General features: G+C 41.5%; 2 protein-coding genes across 3 annotated transcripts in view; one reads left to right on the forward strand and one right to left on the reverse strand.

Annotated features, from left to right (window-relative positions):
- Positions 1-24,653, forward strand: part of cntn3a.1 (contactin 3a, tandem duplicate 1) — an 89,279-nt gene that overhangs the window by 35,286 nt on the left and 29,340 nt on the right. Inside the window, exons 6-10 of one of the 2 annotated variants that reach the window (XM_052050954.1) lie at positions 8,684-8,887; positions 9,614-9,716; positions 10,477-10,661; positions 13,915-14,054; positions 24,284-24,413. In XM_052050954.1, the coding sequence (XP_051906914.1) occupies positions 8,684-8,887; positions 9,614-9,716; positions 10,477-10,661; positions 13,915-14,054; positions 24,284-24,413 (762 nt within the window). Of the gene's footprint in view, positions 1-8,683; positions 8,888-9,613; positions 9,717-10,476; positions 10,662-13,914; positions 14,055-24,280; positions 24,414-24,653 lie in introns of both variants that reach the window. The other variant, XM_052050945.1, reaches the window with a different exon arrangement.
- Positions 22,919-24,653, reverse strand: part of si:dkey-178k16.1 (band 4.1-like protein 1) — a 75,548-nt gene continuing 73,813 nt past the window's right edge. Inside the window, exon 25 of the mRNA XM_052050902.1 lies at positions 22,919-22,930. The gene's annotated coding sequence lies outside the window, so the exon portion shown is untranslated. The remainder of the gene's footprint in view (positions 22,931-24,653) is intronic.

Genomic DNA, 24,653 nt, shown 5'->3' on the forward strand with positions numbered 1-24,653 from the left:
TTCTCTAGAAGCATTTTACTGTCATACCAATATGTGGTGACAGTGTTTTTTTTGGTCTTGACTCCTCATAAAAGTCAAGACCAAAAATGTTTTGCGTTTATTCACTGAGTCGGACATAGTCCTTGGTCCCAAGTCAGCATGACGCCAGTTGCAATCATCCAGACGTCTTCTCACTGCATGACCTGTACAATATAGAAATGAACCATTTCCATAAAACTATATTTACTTGCTACAAAGTGAAGTAAAAACAAAAATACAAGTATTTTTTTTTTCTCACCTCTCATTGCCTTGCCAGCAGTAGGAATACGAGTGATTCTACTGCTCGATCCACAGCCTAATTTATGGAACTATGTAAATTATCTCCCAAAATACTTTTTGTTGTTGTTTTTGCAGTCACACACACACACACACACACACACGCGCACACACACACACACATTCACACTGGTTTACACTCACCAGTTGTTCCTTATGGCATGGCATCCAATCGCTGCTAATTTAATGTATTCAATCGAGATGGATAGCAGTGCACACGAAAGATTTAAAAAAAAATCTGTGCACTGCTATCTCCAACCACATTTAAATAATTCATATGTACAGTAAACACATGAGTCCTGGCGATAGATGTTATAGTATAGGTAGCATAATCCATCAACGGGTGTGCTGTGAATTTCACAAAATGTGTTTTTTTTTTTGTCAATTGAATGTCTTCTGAAACTCAACATTGCATGTTTCAAAAACATCTGGGAAAGGCCTTGTGCCAAATAGTTGCAAATGAGTTTTCAAGAATGGTTTAACCTTAATATGTAGTTGTTCCATTTATAACATCCTTTGTGGCTAGAATACATTATTTTGCCAAAATTGACTATTGCATTTGACTGTGACGAGGCATTTATCTGAGCCTCGGGCTATTTCATATCTCTTGGAACACCGATTTATAATTCTATGCTCTTGGTACTTTGCTAGCCTGCCTTCCCCATTAGCCGCAGGGCTGTGTTAAGGATGCGCAAAGAACATCCGGTCAACGTTGATTTAGCAATATGGGTCATTACTGGTTGTTAAAGGTGAAGTCTGCGATATTCATGCTGCTAGCAAGAGTTAAATATAGCCGCCTCACTTCCCTGCATCCCCCAGTCCCCACCGTGTTCCAACCCAAAGCTACGTCCGGAATGCTACATCATGCTCAGTATTTATCTCCAGATGATTTTCGGTTTCGGGCAAACATTCATGCTGTTGTCTGGGAATTTGGTGAATTTCTCTGCACTATGCTGGGCTTTCTAAGATGCCCCCGGCAATTTGCACAAAGTCTTTGAACGTTATGCCTGTGAAGTTTTGGCGCAGGTAGTGTAATGCGATTTTGGTGAATTTGATTGGTGCATACATGAGATCTGTGACTTGAAAATATTATTTTCGGGCAAAAAAAGTTAGGTGCCTGAGCTCTAGATATATTTATTGAATGGTGATGTAGATTTAAGGTTGCATAGGTCTGGTCAAAGTCAGATAAAAGCACAGGGGTCCATATCAAACTTATTGCACGTGCTTCTCATGAGCATATTGCACGGGCCATTATTGAGATGAAGATGTTTTGGTTCCAAAACGTGTTTTTCTAAGTTGTGACTGTGCAGGAATGAAAGAGTTTCCATAGCTCAGTGAAATGCGGCAGTGCACACAGACCATCTTAATTAAAGATGTCACCCACTCATGCGGGATTTCACAGACGCCAAAAATACATGTCTTGGTTTGGAGCGGGCAGTACAGTTAAGCAAGGATATTGCTGCGATGTTGAAGCCTCGCACTTCCTCCGAGTGCGTGTTTGGTAGTACTGTACTGATCCAAATTGGCCCATACAAAACGAGTTCCAACATTGGGCCCCATCCTGAGATCGTTTGGGAATATCGCATCAGGTTTTATAAAGCCTTATACGTATTGGCCACTGTGTTGTACAAAACATTTTATATTCATTCATAAGATTTAATTAATCTTTAAAAAAGACAAAAGAAACACATGTGAATGCAAAAAATGGCGGCAAACGCTACACCCTGAATGAAAAGACCATATTGCAAAAATTGCATCGATTGTGTGCATTCAGTTTCTGTGTTAAATTTTACTTTCATTATAGCTGCGCAGGCGGCCCGGTAGTCCAGTGGTTAGCACGTGGGCTTCACAGTGCAGAGGTACCGGGTTCGATTCCAGCTCCGGCCTCCCTGTGTGGAGTTTGCATGTTCTCCCCGGGCCTGCGTGGGTTTTCTCCGGGTGCTCCGGTTTCCTCCCACATTCAAAAACATGCGTGGCAGGCTGATTGAACGCTCTAAATTGTCCCTAGGTGTGAGTGTGAGCATGAATGGTTGTTCGTCTCTGTGTGCCCTGCAATTGGCTGGCAACCGATTCAGGGTGTCCCCCACCTACTGCCCGGAGACAGCTGGGATCGGCTCCAGCACCCCCCGCGACCATAGTGAGGATCAAGCGGTTTGGAAGATGAATGAATGAATGAATGAATATAGCTGCGCATCTGTCACAATATTATTGTCACTAGGGGTGTCGAGTATAATTTTGCAAATTGAATAAATTAATTTCATGTAAATGTCATTGTATCAAGGATCCCTTCCTTTTCGCTGCTGATTTCATCATATAGCATAAATTCAGCCCGAGCCAGAATTTGGGCACACAAGTAGACCCCATAAGTCCTTTCATGTCTTGTTGTGATGGATCGTAGCTTTTCTCGTGAGACCCAGCACAGAAATTGAAATGATCCATTTTCTACCAATATTTTCAGTGGTTGTCATCACAGATTATGACTAGAGATGGAAAGGTTTGGTAGCAGACATGAATTAGGCCCTCAATTTTCAGCATCTTTTCTGAAAGCCCAGTAATATTGGCAGTCATATTGACGTAGCTGAACACACGCGCGGGTGCACACACACACACACACATATATTCACAGTATTGATATGCGTTGATCAGGCAGCATAAAAATCCAATGTAATTATTAAATTATCAGAGGAAGAGCAAATAATGCAAATCACAACAACTGAAATAAAAATGTGTCAAATCCAGGCTGCTCTTGCAGCAGTTTCATTACATGAGACGCGTCAACAATGCTTCATGATGCACATTAGAAACACAGAAAAGACATACACAAAGTTCAGTAAAAGTGAGATACAAGCGCTCATAAAAGCTGATAGGACATAATTCATGACCACAAAACAGGGTCTTGAACAGGAATCCGCCTCATTTCCCCTTCAAAGGTTTTCAGTCTCCCATGCATGATTCAGGGGGCCATTATTTCATTTTCATGATGCCCCAAAGCCCTTTTGACAGCTCTCGAAAGTAGTTGGATGCAGTCACAATGCTCTTCATCTGTGAGCTGTATGGACTGAATTTAAAAGATGGTCAAAATTGGATAAAATGGAAAACTATTCGTCAAGCATGTTTTTTCTTTTTTTTTTTGCATTTAGGTTAGATGTTATTTGTGCAACCCTTTGCCTTTTAGAAGGTCTGAATATGTGTGGTCAGAGAGAACCTAATGCATCTGACCTCTTTTCCACTAATGGAAGGAGCCCTTTTAGATCTACTCAAGGCTGAAATCACTTGTTCTCTTTCTCGATTGCAGCTTCCTTCAAAAAAAGATGTTTGCTGGCGACTAATAACACGTATATGGCTTCGAGGGATTTTTATGTGCGTGACCGAAGCCATTTAATGGACGGGATGTGTGTGTTATGAATTCAGATAGCTATGGGAACAAAATTGTGAGTAGAGTGTACCCAAGACTTGCCTCCAATGGCTAAAATTCTGGAGTAATTTAAGTCCCACCCTGAAACATTCATAATTCCCTCGTAGTTCAAACCCTAAATATACCCCAAACTATGAGTCATGAATACAACCTGAAACTCATTTCAACATCGTCTTCACAACCTATAAAAACAGCAATGACAAGTTCTATTAGTGCTTTGGCAAGAGCTTGTGACATCTTTACCGAAAGAGAACTAAAATAAACAGATGGCTGCAAATAGGTGAGTTTTTCAACAAATACCTAAAATTTGATTCCACGGGAAAAAAAACAATCAGTTAAAACATGAATGCACATACAGTACATCAAAACAAGTCGACTGCACACTTTCCTCCGACACAATATTGTCTTGATTCACGATGTCCTTGGCCTGTCATGTTGTATTTTTCTTCCTTGCGCTCATGCCAGTCCAGGGGAATTGATGCTGCCTGTTCATTATACAAAAGCTTATGTAATCGTAATGAAAAGATGTCACTCACTGGCATATATCTTTGCATTATTCAATTAAAGCCCTTTCAGAGGATGAAAAATCATCAGCAAAAAAATGGGAAACTGAAAACACTGATGTTTTCAATTTCCCATTTTTTGCTTTTTGCAATACATTTTTAACCAACCAATTAGGAGCTCCTTAGTTGTTGTTACTTTTGTCATTCCATTCACCTTTTGGAGGATGTTTCAGAAGGATCATTAAATATACATGTTCCTGTTAGAATGATTGCTGGGATGTATTATTTAGGCACACGGATGATATTACAGCTGTTCTCACTGTGAGTACAGTACAACGGATAAAATGAGCGTGTTATGATTGATGCATGTCACATGGACAAGGGTGAACGTCAAGGTAGAAGAGATTATAACTTTTCTTTTTTTTAATCCAGAGATGAATGCTTGATGCAACTTTTTTTTGCATACATTTGATTGCCAGATTCAGTTCATTTACAAATTTCCAGAGGTGGGCAATTTTCAAAATTTTCGTCATCGGCCTGAGCACTCATCCGTCATTTTCGGTCCATTCGTTATTTCAAACCGAACCAAACTGTCATTGTCAGTTTGTCCGTGTCATTGTCAGTTTGTCCGTCTGTCATGTTCTCTGCAACAGGCTTTTGTAATTGCTTCTGTCAGTTGGAAAAAAAAAAAACACGTTATAATCAACAGATCAAAAATCTACCGTATTTTCACGACTATAAGGCGCCATTAAAAGTCTTAAATTTTCTCCAAAATGGACAGGACGCCTTATGGTGCGGAGCGTCCTTTATATGCGCTGAGTTCCAAAATCTGACTGACAGCCGACACGCTGTTTATATAGAGAAAAGGCGGAAGTGACTGTGGCCAGGCATGCGGGAAAGAAGTTGGCCAATCAGGGAAGGGTGGGCGTGTATATATACATATATGGAGAGGGAGAGAGAGAGATAGAGGGAGAGAGAGGACAGGCAAGCTAGTCCGCCAATGGTGAAGGGTGGGCGTGTAAGTGGACGCCTCAAGCGAGTACCAACACTTGTATAGAGTGTGGCAATGTGCATTGTTGCAAAACAACTCCGGTTTTGGTTTCTAAGAACCCCTGAAAATAAATTCGACAAAAAGACACGCCTACGAAGCTCAGTTCAAACTTAAAGCCACCGGTTATGCTTTTGGCATGCGTGCCCATCTCACAGCAGCGGTGAAAAAAACAAGTCAAGCAAATGAACTCTGAGCTTGCCGTTATTCCCGGAGGGTTGAGGGCGTATGTTTTACCACTGTAAAACTGCGGCCATTAGTACGATGCGTCCTGTGTATGTGTAAAATACAGAAATGTCACCCATTAATGAGACTGCGGCCATTAGTACGATGCGTCGAATAGTCGTGAAAATACGGTAAGTTGATTAAAATGGTAAACGGAGGGCATGGTATCCACATCATAGCCCAAAGAGCTTTGCACACGCATACAATCACATGCATTTCACAAACATTTATTTGTCAAACTGTTGTGCTGTCAAGAACATTTAACTCCTAAAAGGCCAAAAAGTTTTACTTTGTTTGTCTTACGTTATGTGCATATGTCTTATATGTATGTTGCACATGTAGCACATTTGACAATAAAGTCGACTTGAACTTGAACGTCAACTTTAACTTAACTTAACCAGAATCCCGCTGTCCCACTGTCGCCAAAAATCCAATCCTGGTGTATTGATACACCTCGTAAATCCTTCGTCTTCACCATATTCCGTGGTGCACTAACAAGAAAACAATGAAAAATAGCCAAAATATCAAACTTTATCAGTAGCTGCATCAAAAATTCCCTGTGAGAGGAAACAATGCTGTCACAACTATTAACTTAAATCTGGCCCATGCCATGATGCCGTGCTTTGATTCATCTGACGGATGTGTTGCTGAAAAAAAGATATATATCCATCATAAATCGTGACAGCGGTGGCCCAGTGATTAGCGTGTCACAGTGCAAAGGTACCAGGTTCGATTTCAGCTCCGTTCTCCCTGTGTGGAGTTTGCATGTTCTTCCCGTGCCTGCGTGGGTTTTCTCCAGGTACTCCGGATTCCTCCCACAATCCAAAAACATGCATGACATGTCCCTCAGTGTGAGTGCGGATGGCCGTTTGTCTCTGTGTGCCATGCGATTGACTGGCATCCAGTTCAGGGTGTCCCCCGCCTACTGCCCGAAGACAGCCGGGATAGGCTCCAGAGGGCCCTGCGACCCTTATGAGGATAAAGCGGATCGGAAAATGGATGGAGGGATGGTTAAATCAGGACAATTTCTGTCAGTTTCTAATTTGAAATTGATCTGAAATGGTGTACATACTTGGCTGTCTTAGAGTGTACTTCTAAGCAGATGTACGCCAACACAGGATACACAAGAATGTCAAGCAGGAAACTCTTGCCGTAGTTGATACTAAGCAGAGTGACAAGTGTGAACACGGTGTGTTGTGTAGGTGTCAGTAGCAAGTCAAAGCCCACATATCCTCTGTCCCCCTAAAGCAAAAATGTGAGCAATTCTTATCTGGTGTTGGAGTGTTTGAATCACATTGCAATTATTCCCTCTACTTGACAGATGATTCTGTGGCTTTTACTTCGGGACAGGGATATAACATGGTGCAGGGCAGTGTATCCGGGTGTCAACGTGTCAAGACAGTGTACCGGGTACCGGGTATTTGTTTTTTGCTTTTTTTGTCATCTTATGTTGTTGTTGTGAAGCCTCTCTTCTACTCGGTTTATCTTGCAGGGAGTCCTATAGGAACTCAATTTAATGGTGCATGAACAGTACAATGCAGCGATACCCCGAATCTCTTTTGTAATGCAATGCAGTAAAGAAAAAAAGCATTGACTCCTTTCTATATTGCTGATAATTGCCCTTATATTTATCACTCTCAAAGGAAATGTTCCGGATCTTAAAACCAATTTTTATGTCTCACATGGACAACTCAAGCAAATATCGTACAAAGTATGGTTTCTTAATGATGATTTTATTGATTACGGTCTGTGAAAAGGTATTTGCCCTTGGCAACCATAACTGGAATCAAACATTTGCAGGAAGCCTTTTGCATCACTTTGGAGGAATTTTGGCCTACTGTTCTTGGCAGAATATTTTTTAATTTAGCCATGAGCAAGAACTGCCCATTTAAGGTTATCCCACAGCATCTCAACTGGATTTTTTTGTCGCCATTCACAAGGGCACTTGCTGATATGTCTTGGGGTGTTTTCTGGGTAATTCAAGAGTGCTTGACCTTGAGGGCGTGACCTGATGGCCGGATGTGTGCCTGCAGGGTGTCTTTGTAGACAGCAGAATTCATTGACCATTAATCGCTGCATCATCCAGTTCCTGAAGTAGCAAAGCATCACCAGACCGTCCCGCTACCAACACCACCACCTATATTATTATGTTGCGATGATGTTCCTTTTCGTAAATGTTACGGGCTGCACACCTTTGAATAAGCTCAACTTTTGTTACAGGTCACACAATTTCTCTCCAAAGGTCTTGAGGATTATTAAGCGTTTCTAGGCAAATGTGAGGTGAATCTCTTTAATTCTCTTTCAGCAAAAGTGAGTTTTAATTCTCCAATCAATGCCTTTTTTTTGCCAGTTGTCTTTCTCTTTTGTTGCATCACAAACACTGACCTTAACTGAGGTCATTGAGTGCTGTAGTTCTTTGGATGCTTTGTGTTATCTGGTGACATCCTGGACGAGTCGCGGTTGCACTCTTGGAGTCATCTTGGTTGGCCAACCACTTCTGGAAAAGTTCACAACTGGTCTCAGTTTTCTTATTCATTTAAAGATAATGGCTCCAACCATGCGTGATGGGTTTTCACTTTTTCACAAAGGCCCACCAGCTTCGTTTCCCTTCTTAAATCGAATCATTTACAAACTACATTTTATATTTACTCGGCCTGTCTTTATTGCCTATGATAACTGACTTGATGATCTAAAACATGTTATGTACTGTATGATAAATATACATAAAACAGGAAGGGGGCATTTTTGAGCCATCATATAATTTTTAATGAAGCACCGGTAGTTTAAAAGTAAATTTATTAACTTCTGTGGGTCCTTGTCAGCTACAAAATGTGACTCATTTTACTGCTCTAAAATGTAGTATGATCCAATCATGACAGTAAGCAGAATAATGAATAAGATGCAGTCATTAGTATTGCCGTGAGTAACGTCTTCGTGCCATCGCAATTATCCTATAACCTAGCGAATCCAACACATTAAATCACCCATTCAGGATTAGGAGAGTAATTACTTCTTGGTTATTCATTTCACTTTTTAATCACGGAAAGCTGGCACCGTTCGATCCGCTAATTGCTTTATCACTAAAGGCATGCCTTCCACCTGAAATGGCTGCTGATGAATCACATTCGTTATTTAAATTGCGCACCTCACATCTGCTCTGTCTGCAACTGTTTACAGATCTTAGCTTCACGTGGATCTTCAATCAGTACCCATCGTTTGTCGTCCAGGACACGCGGCGATTCGTGTCTCAGAAGACTGGCAACCTGTACATCGCCAAAGTTGAACCCTCTGACGTGGGCAACTACACTTGTGTAGTCACCAACACAGTCACCAAAAGTAGTGTTCAAGGACCACCCACACCACTCGTGCTTCGAGTAGATGGTAAGAGCAACGCCACAGGCAGAGGAAACAGAATCAGATTGTTTTTTGTTGTTGTTTCGCCAACATGTTACACATTGCCGTGCTAATCCCATTCAACTATGGAGTCATTTCCTGCCAAAATCTGACTTTGGCAAAAAATTAATTAATTAATTGATTAATTAGTTAATTAGTTAATTAATTAGTTGGTTGATTGATTGATTAATTAATTAAAAGACCATTAAAATCAGGTTAGGCTGTTAGCATTACATTATACAAATCTGAATCTCAATATTGATATCAAATTTTGTTGCAGGTGTTTATGTGATTATTTCATCTTTCACTTTAAGACTTTGACAGAAGTTTTATTATGATGGCAATTGAATGGAATTTCTACATTCATGTATTCATCCTGTGTTCAGGTATTTACAGTACATTTTTTTTGTAATTTTTTGAAATGTAATTTAATGTAAAATCTAGAAGGATTGTTCTCATAATCCATTTTACTCTTTTCATGTTTTACAAGAAACTTTCTAAATATACTTCGAGTGTGTCTCCAAGTATGAAATGCCTTTTCATTTAAATCTTCAATATGGGACGGTCACATTATCATGAGATAGTGCTCATCAGTTGTCATGCACAGTACATTATCAACCATTGGCGCACTTTGTTTTTTGACGTGACATTTTCATGTTTTAAGATGGATAAAATTGTGTGACATCAACTCTCAATTTGTCTTTGGCACACCAGGTGTAATGGGTGAATATGAGCCAAAGATTGAGGTACAGTTCCCTGAAGTTGTCCCAGTCGCTAAGAGCTCAACGGTCAAGCTGGAATGTTTTGCACTCGGAAAGTACGTTCTCCGGTGTATTGTTACTCCATGATGATGACTCACAATACGTTAACTGCAACAATACAATCTGTCTGGTAATGTATGGAAAAGCCCGTGGCAATAATTTTAAGAACAAGAAGAAGAATCACCCGCAAATGTGGTTCCATTTTGACTTTAATTGAAACATTTGCTTTTAATTGTGCTTCAATCAAGTCTGCGCTGCGCAACAATATGATAGCAAGAAAAACAAAATAATATTTAAGGTCAACGTCATTGTTGCTGTTTGTTTGTTTTTTAACAAGAAAGCATTTGATCTTTTAGACCTGTTATAAAATTACACACATCTGGTAACTGCACATCTGATCTTCCTTACAAACCAATCCATGTCAAAATCAGTAAAACATTTGACAGGTTACGATTAATTAATTGAAGTCAAACAGTTACCCTTAATACTAGTGAGTGGAAGCAATTGATTGCCAGGGACTCGAGTTTCAAAATGCAGACGAGGTCGGCACATCCCCAACCAGCCGAGGCAAGGAACTTTCTTGGCGGCAACCGGCGCTTTCGAACTTTTCTGGCCAATCAGAAAGACTAAATATGTCACACGCGTCCATATGTTAAGACAGGGTGTTTAACATAAGCCTGTGCAAAGATGTGATAAAACACATACATTTCAGGCGATATTATCCTGAACTGATGTCAGCGTATCAATATTTGACCATGACAAATAACACTGTAACACCGCCCTTGTTTTGTACTCTCAATGCCCTGTTCCTTTTAGCCCAGTGCCAACCATCAGTTGGAGGAGAGTCGATGGAGCCTCTTCCGGAAGAAAAGTGGACATCAATAGAGCTAACGGAGTGTTAGAGATCCCTTACTTTCAGCAGGAGGATGCGGGGATGTATGAATGCTTGGCTGAGAACAGCAGAGGCAGAAACTCTGTCAAAGGAAAGCTGTCCTTCTATGGTAAGTTCGATCTATGGCAAGTACAGTGGTACCTCTACTTACTTACCGCCTCCAAATATTGCTTCTTGTTACGAAATAAATTTCAAGATACGAAAGGTAAAAATACAGTATGGGCTGCTTGCGGTTTCCTGAACGCAACATTCTTATTTATAGCTGCTCTGCCGTTGGCTATTACCCGGTATCTTCATGGCATCCCATTGGCTAAGAGCCGTATGTCTGTGTGTGTGTAGATAGATATCTTCCGAGCCGCTTGATCCTCACTAGGGTCGTGGGGGGTGCTGGAGCCTATCCCAGCTGTCTTCGGGCAGTAGGCGGGGGACACCCTGAATCGGTTGCCAGCCAATCGCAGGGCACACAGAAACGAACAACCATTCGCACTCGCACTCACACTAAGGGACAATTTAGAGTGTTCAATCAGCCTGCCACGCATGTTTTTGGAAATGTGGGAGGAAACCGGAGCACCCGGAGAAAACCCACGCAGGCCCAGGGAGAACATGCAAAATCCACACAGGGAGGCCGGAGCTGGAATCGAACCCGGTACCTCTGCACTGTGAAGCCGACGTGCTAACCACTGGACTACCGGGCCGCTATAGATAGATAAAAAAGATAGATATGTGTCTATGCACCACCCTCGTTATTAGCCCTTCGGGCCCTGAGGTATTGCGATAGTTTTACGTAAATGTGAATCACCCAGAAAAGGTGTTCACCAGTCGGGTGATCGCTCACTATGCTGATGTTTGCCTTGGACATTGTCGAAGGATTGTTAAAAGCCACAAAAGCAAATGTCATTGGATCAGTTCTTGACAAAACGCCAAGCAAAAACCACTTCTGAGAGAGAACCTGAACTAAAGAAGGCAAACAACGATGACGATGCATTTAAAGTTATATGACCAACATTTTTATTCGTTACGCTATTCTTAGTTTTTTACATGATGCACAACTCTCATTTATTGTGCAATAATCTAATTGTAACATGTATTTTTTTACATATTTTGATGCATTTTTATGCTTCATAAAACATTTATGTCGGAATTTTTGCGGGGCTTGGAACGGATTAGGGCATTTACATGGAAAACACGTTTCTACTGACAAGATATTCGAGTTAAGAAATTTCCTCCAGAACATATTATATTTGTATGTAGAGGTACCACTTTACTGGCTTTGGTGGTAAATCTTGACACCTCTTCCCTTCCTTGCACTTGTCCAAAAATATGTACAGTTATCGACTTTTTCTTTTTTTTTTTAACCAAATACTTTATTCGACCCAATGATTGATAGAGGTTGTTTGTAACGTCAAGGAATCGCCGCTACTGAGCCAGATTGAAATGGGTTCAGCAAAGAAATGTAGTTTAGTTTTGGTGAGTCAAGCAAAAAATAAAAAATAAATAAAATTATTTGTTGCCATGAAACATGTAGCTTTTATTCGAGACGATAAATAACGGCATCCGACATTGGGATGTGGCAGTAAATGAACCCGTTCCCAATCGTTCATTTCTGACAAGCTCTTTATTGTATCGGCAGCTAACATTGGGCACAGCATGCACAGATTTAAATCACCTTTCAGGGAGAGGTGATTTGCCCCCCCTCACCAACACTGCACTTGTGGCCATATTCCGAGTAAGCTTTTAATGACCCTTGATGAAGGATTTTATAGTTTTTCTTCCCATTATCTTGCTGTTTATGCTTTGATGATGTCTGCATATAAAGCTCAGTTGGGTTTTGCTTGAAGTAAATAATCACATTCACATCTTATTCCTGTAAGAGGGTTCCTTTTGATATGATAATACAGGATTTTCTGGCTCCTGTGGGTGCTCAGAATCTCTGAGGTGAGTATAGATGAAAAAATATTAAAAAACGCTCTTCAGACCACAAAAATATGGATGGAGAAGTTGCATATCATGCATTTCGCTCTGACTGTGGCATGTGTGCCTGAACGCCTGGTTAGTTTTGTCGGTAGCTGGGTGGGAAAAATCTGTAATCAATACAGGAGTCCAGCTAATGATGGAACAGAAACAGAAAGAGGCATCCATCCTCTCTCTTTGTTTACAAACATTTTCTTTTTTTAGTTAATCAAAATTTACCATGAATCCGACCTGGTTCTTAATCGATATCTTGAGTTTGGGTAAAAAGGCATTCCATCAAGTCTTTCTTGACACAAATATAAATGAGTATCATTTGTAAGAAGTTGTATGGATTTGATATTTCATTTCTCTTGTTGGAGGCGGCCCGGTAGTCCAGTGGTTAGCACGTCGGCTTCACAGTGCAGAGGTACTGGGTTCGAATCCAGCTCCGGCCTCCCTGTGTGGAGTTTGCATGTTCTCCCTGGGCCAGCGTGGGTTTTCTCCGGGTGCTCCGGTTTCCTCCCACATTCCAAAAATATGCATGGCAGGCTGATTGAACACTCTAAATTGTCTCTAGGTGTGAGTGTGAGTGCAAATGGTTGTTCGTCTCAGTGTGCCCTGCGATTGGCTGGCAACCGATTCAGGGTGTACCCCGCCTACTGCCCAGAGACAGCTGGGATAGGCTCCAGCACCCCCCGCGACCCTAGTGAGGATCAAGCGGTTAGGAAGATGAATGAATGAATGAATTTCTCTTGTTGGTGTGTTTCCATGTAAAAGATTCAGGTGCAAAATGGACCAGACCACAAGTAACAGCAAAGAACTTAATTGAGCTCTCTATGCAACACATCATGTCAAGGAGATGGACTGACTTCGATTCCTCTCTCCCCTTGACCCTGGCAGGGTGTCCCGTCTTAATGCGTCTTCTCCAAAAGCGCCATCCATCTTTCTCTTCTGTCACCAGAGATTAGGTGCAATTTATTTACGTGACACCAGCGTATGTATAAAGAAGCATTGTTGGAATTTTAGATGCCTGAAATAGTAAAAAGGGCATCGAATGGCAACTCAATCCATGTCTTTGGGGCATTCGTACTTCAAGGTATACCGCTGTACTTTTCCCTCATGAACTAATCGAAAATGACAACAATCTTAATGCATTCCCGTTCTTTAACTGGCTCCAGCTCTAGAATCATAGCCGTTCTTCTTTTTCCACTTTTGAGCTGCAAAATGTTGATACTTTCAATGGGTCTGTTGATTTGTTTTTCTGTTTCGTCAAGCAAAGGTCAACTTTGGGTTAGTTGGAAGTGGATTCATAATTTGCGTCCTTGGATGAGGAGCCTGAAGATTGAATTGCCTTCTGTCGGTGAATGTCTGCGTGGTTACTTTGCGTGTTTTTTGTATTTGGTTTGTCACAGCTGCTCCTCATTTGACTGAGACGCCCCCAGATGCTCACAAGACTATTGATGAAACGCTGGTCTGGGAGTGCAAAGCCAGCGCCAAGCCTAAGCCCTCATACCGTTGGCTGAAGAATGGAGAGCCTCTGGACCTGACAGAAGTAAGGCACTTCTTCCAAGTTCTGATTTGGATGCGTTTCATTTTGCTTTGTTCCACACAACCACAAGTACCACCACGATGAACCAAAAGAAGAATGAGTCATCAAGAATGACAGATGCAGTCGGAAAATGATTCCAAATATGCGCAATCTTTGGCAAAAAATATATATTGACAATGATTCTAAACAAGACGGATTCCAAGTTATGCTCTGTACCAACTGGTGTGATTCACCATCACCAACCATCCTGAATCCATACAAATGTTTTATTGTAATTTTGGACACTTCTTAATTAATAGTAAAAAAAAAAAAGCCCAAACTTCTAAATTCCAATTTGATCAGAATGGTAAATAACTTACATAGCGCTTTACATGCACCCGCTATGTTGTCCAAAGCGGTTTACGAAGCTTCTTAGTCATTTTATCGAAAACATCAGAGTGTACATACATACACTATGCGGACAACATATAATTGCGTTGCGCTACGGAAATGTTTTCCTTTTAAATAACTTCAAATAACTATAACCTCCAGTTTCCTTCGACATTTACTTGGCCAACGGCAGAACCTAGGGTGTTTTTCCACTTTTGGTAAAAGCTTTCAATCTATCCCTATTTTGTTGTACTAGCTCGCTAGCGATACGCTAAGCTAACCGTCTCCCATTTTCTGCGCGTAGCACAACGTGAGAAAAGCAAATTAACAACAAAGGTGTAGATAAAACGTCTAGATGGGCTTCATTGTTGTATTGTTGTATGTCCACTGGTTAAAGGACACTTTGATTCTCTCCTCTTTCATCTCAAACCGCTTCAAACAACAAAGCGTGTGACGGAAAAGTGGTTAGGACTGCACGACTGTCTGTGTTTTATGTTATGTGTTGTGTTTATTATTTTACCTTATGTTAACTGTTTTGTAAAGCGCTTTGTTACAGCTGCCGCTGTTGTGAAAGCGCTATATAAATCAGCATGTATTGTATTGTATTGTATTGCTTAATAGTTTGATATAATGCTCATTAGCCGGCTAAACAATCCCATACACACGCAAACAGCGCATGTCACCGTCTCACGTGACACCAACATGCTCTGATTCATTCTCACTCAAATCCCGATTCGGTATTCTTTTTTTGTAGCCAATTCGCATTTCAATTCGACTCACCACCCATGCCTGCACAATATAGTCCAGTACGTATTCATTTGTATGCATTACATTTGCAGACTCACGATGAACTTTAATCTTTGCTTCCCTTTGGTTGTAAGGGCAAGTCTATATTAATTGTGATTGATCTGTTTTCAGAGGGTGAATATTGACGTTGCCTCAGAAAGGAGTACAATTTCATTTTGGCGTGATCATGAGCATTTTTGCAAAGAATCCAGTGATTCTGCATACAATTTAGCTCCTCTATTTTTTTATACTACTCAGTGTCTTCTTTCCTTTTGACAGTGACACAATACCTTATTATCTGATGTCCCTTCCCAATTTGCCCCATTTATAGTTTGTTGTAAAGTTCCCCAAGTGAGTACAGGTAACGTCCGGGTGATTAGACCGATGTTTTTATTTAAAATAACCGTGGGTAACTTGGATCGAGGAATGAGATGAATTTGAGATTAATCACAACGATCACACATTGTACAAAATTATTCTGCATCAATTCATTTCACTAATGGGCTATTAACTTGGAATCGTAATTCCTTATACAGTCAAACCTGGGTTTTCCAATGTATCTGTTATCGATCAAATCGGATTTTGACCAGAAAACTTGAGATTTTTACGCCTCCGATTACAACCGAAAACCGGTTTTCGACCAAACTGTGCAAACCGGAATACGCCACTCGACTCCTCTTAGCTTCCTTGCACGAGGAAGTGACGCCTCCATGTTTAACGTTCATTGTGAGCAGACTTGTTTGTTGTGATTTTCGCAAATCTGATAGTTTTTTTGTTATTTCTACATAGTGTATTAGCCCCTAATCATGGCTCATGAAATAGTTTCGGAATTCGAACAAATCACTTTTCGAACAGCCTTCTGGAACGGATTATAGTCGAACTTTTCCAACCTCCCCTAATATGTGAATGCTAGGATCGAGTCAAAACATTACAATAATTTCCCCAGAATGACATGATATATATATATATATATTTTTTTTCTTGTTTTGTTTTCAAAAAGAAATAAAAATCAACTGGGAGTATTATTTAAGAGCACTCTGTACCTTGGGGTTGTGAAAAAAAGTGTACTGTCATTCCAGTATGCCATTTGATGTCTAATGTTACATAGGGATGAAGAAAGGCTCTGGTGTACCACAGAACACTTAACTGACTATACGTTTCAAAGGAAAAACAACAACGTAACCTCAAAATCCGGCACATCTAAAACGCATGCACGGACTACACCAATCAGTCTTTATTTCCTTGTTTACACAATAACATAATTGTTAATGCTCACCAAGAATCATGACAGCCTCACAAGTGGATTTGTCCCAGAAATGGTTGATGCGAGGAACAGGGAAATGGCTGGAAATAAAAACAAACACGTCTTGTATAAAAGTTGCTTCCTTAGAGAATGCAAAGTTTTTTCTGAGTCTTCTCAGCCTAATTTTTTTTCCCCACATTGCCATTCACAAAGCTCTAGCCACTGTAAACATTGGCACATATCCGGGACATTCATCTGTTCATCGGTTTTCTGAGATCAGTGTGCAGTGTGTGAGATGGCTGTGTCTGACTAATGCCTGTGTGTTGATGGCCGAAACTGTTAGCAAGTGAAGAGAACTTCTCTTTCCACAAAAAAATGTGTTTGAAAACAAAATAATCCGATCCATCAATCCATTTTCTGATCCGTTTATCCTCACAACGGTCGCGGAGGGTGCTGGAGCCTATCCCAGCTGTCATCGGGTAGTAGGCGGGGGGGACACCCTGAACCGGTTGCCATCCAATCGCAGGGCACACACAGATGGAAATCCAGCAGATTATATTGACAGTATGATGTTTAAATTGTATAGCTGTGGGGTATTTATAACGGGAATTACTGACAAGTTGTGACCGTGGTGTTAGCCTGCTAGCTCCTCATATGGTAACAAGCGGTCCGGATGAGTTTGACAGCTTGCATGTGTCTTTGTAAATGTTACCGGCGTTTAAAATGAATGAATAAATCCTCTGGCAAATACGATCGAAAAAGTCACCATCCATCCGTTTGAGTCACATTCCAAACAAACCACGCACAAAAAGACCAACATATATCAAGCCAGCGACCTGTCTCATTTAATCGTTGGCCAACAAAACCCAATATGTAGGACGACCATTGAGCTATACTGTGAAGAGTTATCCACTTAACTTGGGGAAAATGGCCACCCATTTAAGAGCGGATGATGGAGGACTTGACTGCGCTGTCTCTCTCCCCCTGAGTTAAAAATTCATTCCTGCAAATTCATTCTCATTTTTAAGAACTGCAGCTGTCATCTAATTGTGTTTTTTTTTTCTGGAACTGTAACATATCGATATTTAGTTATTTATGTTTTGTAACCTGAAAAACATGATGTCGTTGTATTTATTCTCTTACTCACGAAGCCTTTACAATTGTAATGTTTGTTTCCCTCAAGAAATTATTAAGAGGTGCTATGACTTACCACCTACTTCTCGGTATCTTCATACTCGCTTTGTGCAGCGTGTTGAAAAACAAAACAAAAAAATCAAAATATTTTCAAAACGACACATTTGAAATTGTGTTCACTAAACACATTTATTGTGCAACTAATACTATTATCGCGGACTACCGTATTTTCACGACCTTTCGGCGCACCGTATTGTTGGGTGCAGTCTCAGTAACGGGTGCTATTTCTGTGTTTGACGCACACACGAAAACCAGGGATGGCAATTTTCTGCGGATACACGGAAATCCGACGTTTTATTTCTTAAATTGATCATTTTTGTCAATCGTCTAAATCCATTGAGAAAATTTTAGGGGGGCTAAGGTACCTTATCGTCGAGTTTTCACAAGCTCTCCCGATCAGTCCTTCCATCTTCCGATTGTAAACAGCCCTGCGATTGGACGTGTATTATATCTTACTTCTTGTGATTAGTCGCCCCGTCCAGGCCACGCCCCTTTCCGCTTTTTTCATCACTAGCCATTGCCATCCCTGCAAAATGCACTGTATTATTGGGTGCAGCCAGGCATGGTAAAACATATGCCAGCTTAACCATACGGCATGCTTGCACGCAGGCTAAAAACACGTTTTTAAAAAGGCAACGGAAGCAAAACTGAGTTCGGTTGTACTTTATTTAGCCATTTTACCATGTACTCACGTTTTTCTCTTCACCTCTTACACGCTCACCCTTCACTCATTGGTGACTAGTACCTGCTAGGGGCGTGCCTTTAGCGTCCTCTTACACGCCCACCCTTCACTCATTGGCGGACTTCCGCATGCCTGTCGTCACTCACTCCGATATAAACAGCGTGTCGGCCAGAAGCGCTCTCAGTCATGCTTTGGAACTCGGCTCACACACTAGACGCTCCGCATTATAAGGCGTTTTGTCCATTTTGGAGAAAATTTAACACCTTTAATGGCGCCTTATAGTCGTGAAAATACGGTATGTTCTTTCCGATAAATTGTCTTTTCAGTCCTATCAAAGGTCATTTCACGCTTAATCAAAAGAATCCCTCACGATCGATTTGTAAGTCCCATTTTAAAACTTCCTCAGACAGTGTGCCCAGGTAACACATTCTCTGTACATGTGACTCTATTAATGAGTGGAGGTGTTACCATTTTCAAAATGCCAGCATCAACAGCAGCAGCTTTAAATCAATTTCCAAACCCAAAGGTCAGTGCTGTAGAGAGAGAAAGGGAGAGAGAGAAGGAAAAGCGCAGTGACGAGCATTTGTTGTTTCTCATTAAAATGAATCAGACTCCCTCACCCTCTTTTTGTCTTTTATCTCCCTTTCTCTTGGGTTCACTTTCTCTGTGGTTTTTCTATCAAGGGTCCCTCAACGTATTCACTCCTCCGATGCTTTTCTGACCCTCTCCAGAAGAATAAAATGTCTCCAGGCAGTGCTGTCACTTAAAAATGTCACCTTAGCAAAACAAGGACCCACTCACTGGACTGTATTGTATCTTTAGAACGAACTTACTTCAGTATGAGTGTGGAGCTTCAGTCTGAAATTTGACTAAGCGCGCATTCAATTGGCTTTCCAAAGCTCAACTTGCAGCGCTGCATACTTCATGTTGCCTGAGAAGCCAAAGAACACCGTTTTTGTCCCCGCCGTTAAAGATTGTGATCACGCCACCACTCAGACGGAGCTTTGATTGTATTTATTTATTTATTTAGATTTAAATTGGGGCAGTGGTTGCAGAAGGACAGTGTGACCCCAACTCCTGCACTTTACACAGATCTCTTTCATCTCTGTCACCCCTTGGGCCCTTGCAATACGTAACCTCGAAATATTTCATCTATTCAAAGTCACAGTGACACTCTCTCTCTCTCCCGTGAACATGCATATATGCATCCTTCCTTGGCCCCAAACCATGCAGATTGTTGTGTTTTATTTGGAAACTGCAGTTTATCCTCCTCACACAGGACCCCTCGGGCGCCAGGTCACCGGAGTGTCCGTCAGGCGACTGAGCTCTAGATCTGGCACCGGTTTGAAGCTCCTCAGCTGTGTCACTGACAGACTTGAAGCAAGTGACTTTTCAAGTGTCAGCTCTGGAGTGATCCGAGATGACAGGCACACATTTGCCACACAGCCATCGAAGCTCCAGTTGGCTCACTGAAGTCAAACACAATCTGTCCCAGAACGCTGGTTGATCTCCAGCTATCTCGTATTTCAAAACAATTTTTATTACTGTCGGAAATAAGGAAGATGGGTTAAAAAAAAAAAGTAAATCAGCTGGTCAAAGCGTCGCGATCATAAAACCTTTAATTTAACTGTACATGTAATACAAGTTACATTTTAACATTAACAGTCATACAAATTAAAAGCTATGTTAGTGTAACCCAAACAAAATGTTGAAAGAACCATATTGGACCAAAAAATGAAAAGCTTGACAATGAAGGCAACACATGCTGTATGTATCTATTAAGATTAAGAAAACCTTTATTAGTCTCGCAATGGAGAAATTCCAGATTCACAGCAGCAAAGTTATGAAAGGAAGAAGTAGAACAACAAAAAAATAGGAGCTGCTGGAAAGGCAGCCACTCTCGCGGCGCCATTTTGAAGTCAAAATAACAAAAAATAACAAGACAACACATAGGACAGAGACAGTCGTGCAATCTTCACCACTTTTCTGCATACACTTTGTTGTCTGAAGCAGTTATAGATGAAAGAGGAGAGGATCAAAGTGTCCTTTCACCAGTGGATCAGAGACATCATGCTGAAAAATGTGCACACGTCTGCTACAAGCAAAGTTTTGAAAGCAAACACGAAGCTGTAGCGTCCATTGACGAAAAGAGATTAGTTCACTTCTCCTGTCCCACATAATCCGCTTCAAACTCCAAGCCGCGACTCCCAGCTCCAAATCCGCATCGGCACTCCGCGCCAACATCGTTCTTCTCATCGTCGGCTCCTCAAGACCTCCATCCATCCAGCCGCAGACCGTTCAACAGCACCGATATCTCCGCTGAACAAAGCGGGGCTGTGAAAAATGCTGCCCATTACAGGCGCAAGACACAAGCGCCCCGGGACTGTCCAGCAACGACAGTCAAATGGCGCCGACATTCCTCCAGTCAAAAACAGTGCTGGTATACCCATGCTGCCGAGAAGGCGCAACCACCAAGCACAGAGTCTCCTCCTTGATGAATGTCGTGGCCAAAAAATGCTGAAAAAGGTCCACATCAAGTCCACACGACGTAACAATAAACACAAAGTGACAAAAGAAACACAAGAACAACAAAAAAAGCAAGGCTCATGAGAACACTTGCTGACGGCTGCCTACTCGGGCGCCATCTTGACTTCAAAGGACTATATTAGCTATATTAGCCTCCTATCAAAATGACTTAAGTTGGCTCCAAATACACAATGAGCCTTCATGATTAAATGTTTTCTTTTCCCTACAGTGCATCCTGTAGAGCATAGGTGTCAAATTCAGGTCCTGGAGGGCCACTGTTGTGCATGTTTTCCAAGTCTCCCTGTTGCAACACACCTGATTCCAATGATCAGATCATCAGCAAGCTCTGCGAAAGCCTGACATTGAACCTGTTCATTTGAATCAGGTGTGTTGCAACAGGGAGACTTGGAAAACACGCAGGACAGCGGCCCTCCAGGGACCTGAGTTTGACACCTATGCCGTAGAGCAAGGATCTACTTTTCGATCAACCAACCTCCCGCGATCGACCCGTTACCACACACGCGCGCATATGCATGCACTTACACACGCATGCCGGAATGAACAACAGCCATAATGGCCGCTAAGATGAATGGGATTTGGGATGGACTTTTGCAGCGTGTTAACGAGCGTAGCTCAGGTGTATTGTTTAAAAATGCTTCTCTCAGCCCTCCAGATTCACATTCTTTGCCAGTACCCTCAGTGAATTGTTTTTTTTTTTTAAACAAAAGCCAGCTGCCTGACACCATGCCCTGCGAATAGAAACTGGTGTCACAGGCAAAGACGCGAAGAAATGTTGAAATGTAAATGTTTATTCTACACAATTTTACAGATTCGAAAAACGTTAAAAATAATACATTTTATTTATAAGCGCCTTTCAAGACACCCAAGGACACTTTACAATAACAAAAAACACAAAACAATACGGGTTGAGCAGCGGCAGCCAAAACGCGCCAGTGTTCACTAAACCCGAAGGTCAGAAAGAAACCACAGGGGAGGGAGAGAGGGAGAAAAAAAACACACTTGAACTACCCTCATTTTGAGAATAATTTGAGTGAGGCAAAAAAACTCCAGTTAAGAATGTTTGTGGCATGTTTGCCCTCTTACAGAAACCATATGAAAACAAAAAAAATACTGTATGTATTTTCCTTCCCCATCTTTTTAAATTTTCAAACATTTTGAAAAAGCTGGGCGGCCCGGTAGTCCAGTGGTTAGCACGTCGGCTTCACAGTGCAGAGGTACCGGGTTCGATTCCAGCTCCGGCCTCCCTGTGTGGAGTTTGCATGTTCTCCCCGGGCCTGCGTGGGTTTTCTCCGGGTGCTCCGGTTTCCTCCCACATTCCAAAAACATGCGTGGCAGGCTGATTGAACACTCTAAATTGTCCCTAGGTGTGAGTGTGAGTGCGAATGGTTGTTCGTTTCTGTGTGCCCTGTGATTGGCTGGCAACCGATTCAGGGTGTCCCCCGCCTACTGCCCGAAGACAGCTGGGATTAGGCTCCAGCACCCCCCGCGACCCTAATGAGGATCGAGCGGCTTGGAAGATGAATGAATGAATGAATTTGAAAAAGCTCCAGGGAGCCACTAGGGCGGCGCTAAAGAGCCGCATGCGGCTCTTGAGCCGAGGGTTGCCGACCCCGGTGTAACCGATCATTTTATGTTACGCCTTTAATCTCAAGGGTAGATATTGGCTAGTATATAGTAGCTGCTGTTCGCCGTCAACCGTCTTCACTTCACCGTATCTGCAGCCTCTGCTGTACATCTTGACTCTGCTCACTCATTCACTTGGTGACCCAGGGTAACCAACCTGGCTCAGCACACAAGAAACACAGACATTGGCATTTTATTGTTTTTATTGTTTATGTTTCTCATACAGGGCCTCTCTTGTTGTCATTCACATGAACTATCACAATTACAACAGTGTGAAGGTGCCGGTGACCTTTGTGTCATCATTTTTCTTTATTTAAATTGCATGAAATTATTTTTCAATAAAGTACCGCCAGTAGTCAAGTTAAATTTGTTTCAGGTGTAATGTCAACCACAGTTTGATAATGTCAGCGCAATGTTAGGCGACGGGGGGTTGCACCAATTCACCACGGCTATTAAGACAAAAGAAAATTAGCACTCTTTTCAATTATTACCCCCCAGGTGCGTAAAATATGCGGCTAGCACCTGAATTTAATCAGGCTATTAATCAGAATGAACCTAAACAGTCCAAATACAGCGCTAATTACCTACCTTGCGGTAAAGTGTACTCTCGGATGAGAAACGACTATGTTGTGATGCCACTGTGGCACTAATTGGGCTGTTTTTAAGATTCCTCTCTGGATGGTTTACATAAATTCAAAGGTCACTTCAGCAAAGCAGTGTATCATCTGCATAGCTAATTGACTGTGTGCCTGTGTGTCTGCCTTAGTTACATTCAACTAAGTTACGTCCAACTACAAAATGGTAGATGTCCAATTTCTATACAGTACTACTGTATAGAAACAGTACTACTGTATAGAAATTGGACACATTGTACTAGTTACGAACGTCTCTTCATATGAAATTTTCAAGCTACGAAATGCTTCAACAGGAAAATATTGCTTCTTGTTACAAAAGAAATTTCAAGATACGAAAGGTAAAAATACTGTTTTGGTCTGCTCCTCGCATTCAACATACTTATAGTTGGTCTGCCATCTTCCTGGCATCCCATTGGCTAAGAGGGGCCTCGACTATATGTGTCTATGTGTGAAGATAGATGAATAGAAAGATATGTGTCGATGCAACATACTCGTCATTCGCAACTCGGGGCATGAGGTGTTCCCAGAAAAAGTGTTCACCAGTCGGGTGATCGCTCACGGTGGTGACGTTTGCCTTGGACATTTTCGAAGGATGATTAAAAGCCGTCAAAAGCAAATGTCAGTGGATCAGTTCTTGACAAAATGCCAGGCAAAAAAACACTTCTGAGAGAACATGAACTAAAGACGGCAAAAAACCATGACGACACAGTTAAAAGTTAAATGACCATCATTTTTATTTGTCACTCCATTCTTTGTTTTTCACATTATGCACAACTCTCAATTAGTGTGCAATAATCTAATTGTAGCATGTATTTTTGACATATTTTGATGCATTTTTATGATTTGGAAAACATTTATGTCTGACATTTGGGGGGCTTGGAACGGATTACGGCATTTACATGGAAAACGCATCCCTACGAGTCTCTACATAACTTTTATGAGTCAAGAATTTTCTTCCAGAACACATACATTTTGTAAGGAGAGGTACCACTTTACCATAGTGCTAAGACTGTTTGCAGAAATGTGTTTGATGGTAGCGAAGTTCCAGGATGAAGGTTTAGATCAAGACCAACACCCTTTTAATTCAAATAAGGTCATCGTACAAATGCATTTCCTTTATCGTGATTCCATTATATGTTTCTGTCTTTAGCAGGACCGGATCCAGGTGAATAATGGAGTGCTGACCATCAGTAGCTTAAATCTGGCTGACATCGGCACGTATCAGTGTGTGGCTGAGAACAAGCATGGCAGAGTATTCACCAATGCCGAGCTTCGAGTCATAGGTGAGAAGACTTTGTTGATCACCCACAATACATTCAGATGAGTCGGTCTCATGCTGTCAAAGTAAGCGAGTCTGAGTCGCTTCAAGTCAAAATACAACAAAGGAAAAATAATCAGCATTTGATGTTAGTTGTGACAATTTAAATCACTCACCGTTGCATTTATTCATTCATTCATTCATCTTCCGAGCCGCTTGATCCTCACTAGGGTCGCGGGGGGTGCTGGAGCCTATCCCAGCTGTC

This window comes from Hippocampus zosterae, chromosome 2 (genome assembly GCF_025434085.1).
Source record: "Hippocampus zosterae strain Florida chromosome 2, ASM2543408v3, whole genome shotgun sequence".
Taxonomy (NCBI): Eukaryota; Metazoa; Chordata; class Actinopteri; order Syngnathiformes; family Syngnathidae; genus Hippocampus; species Hippocampus zosterae.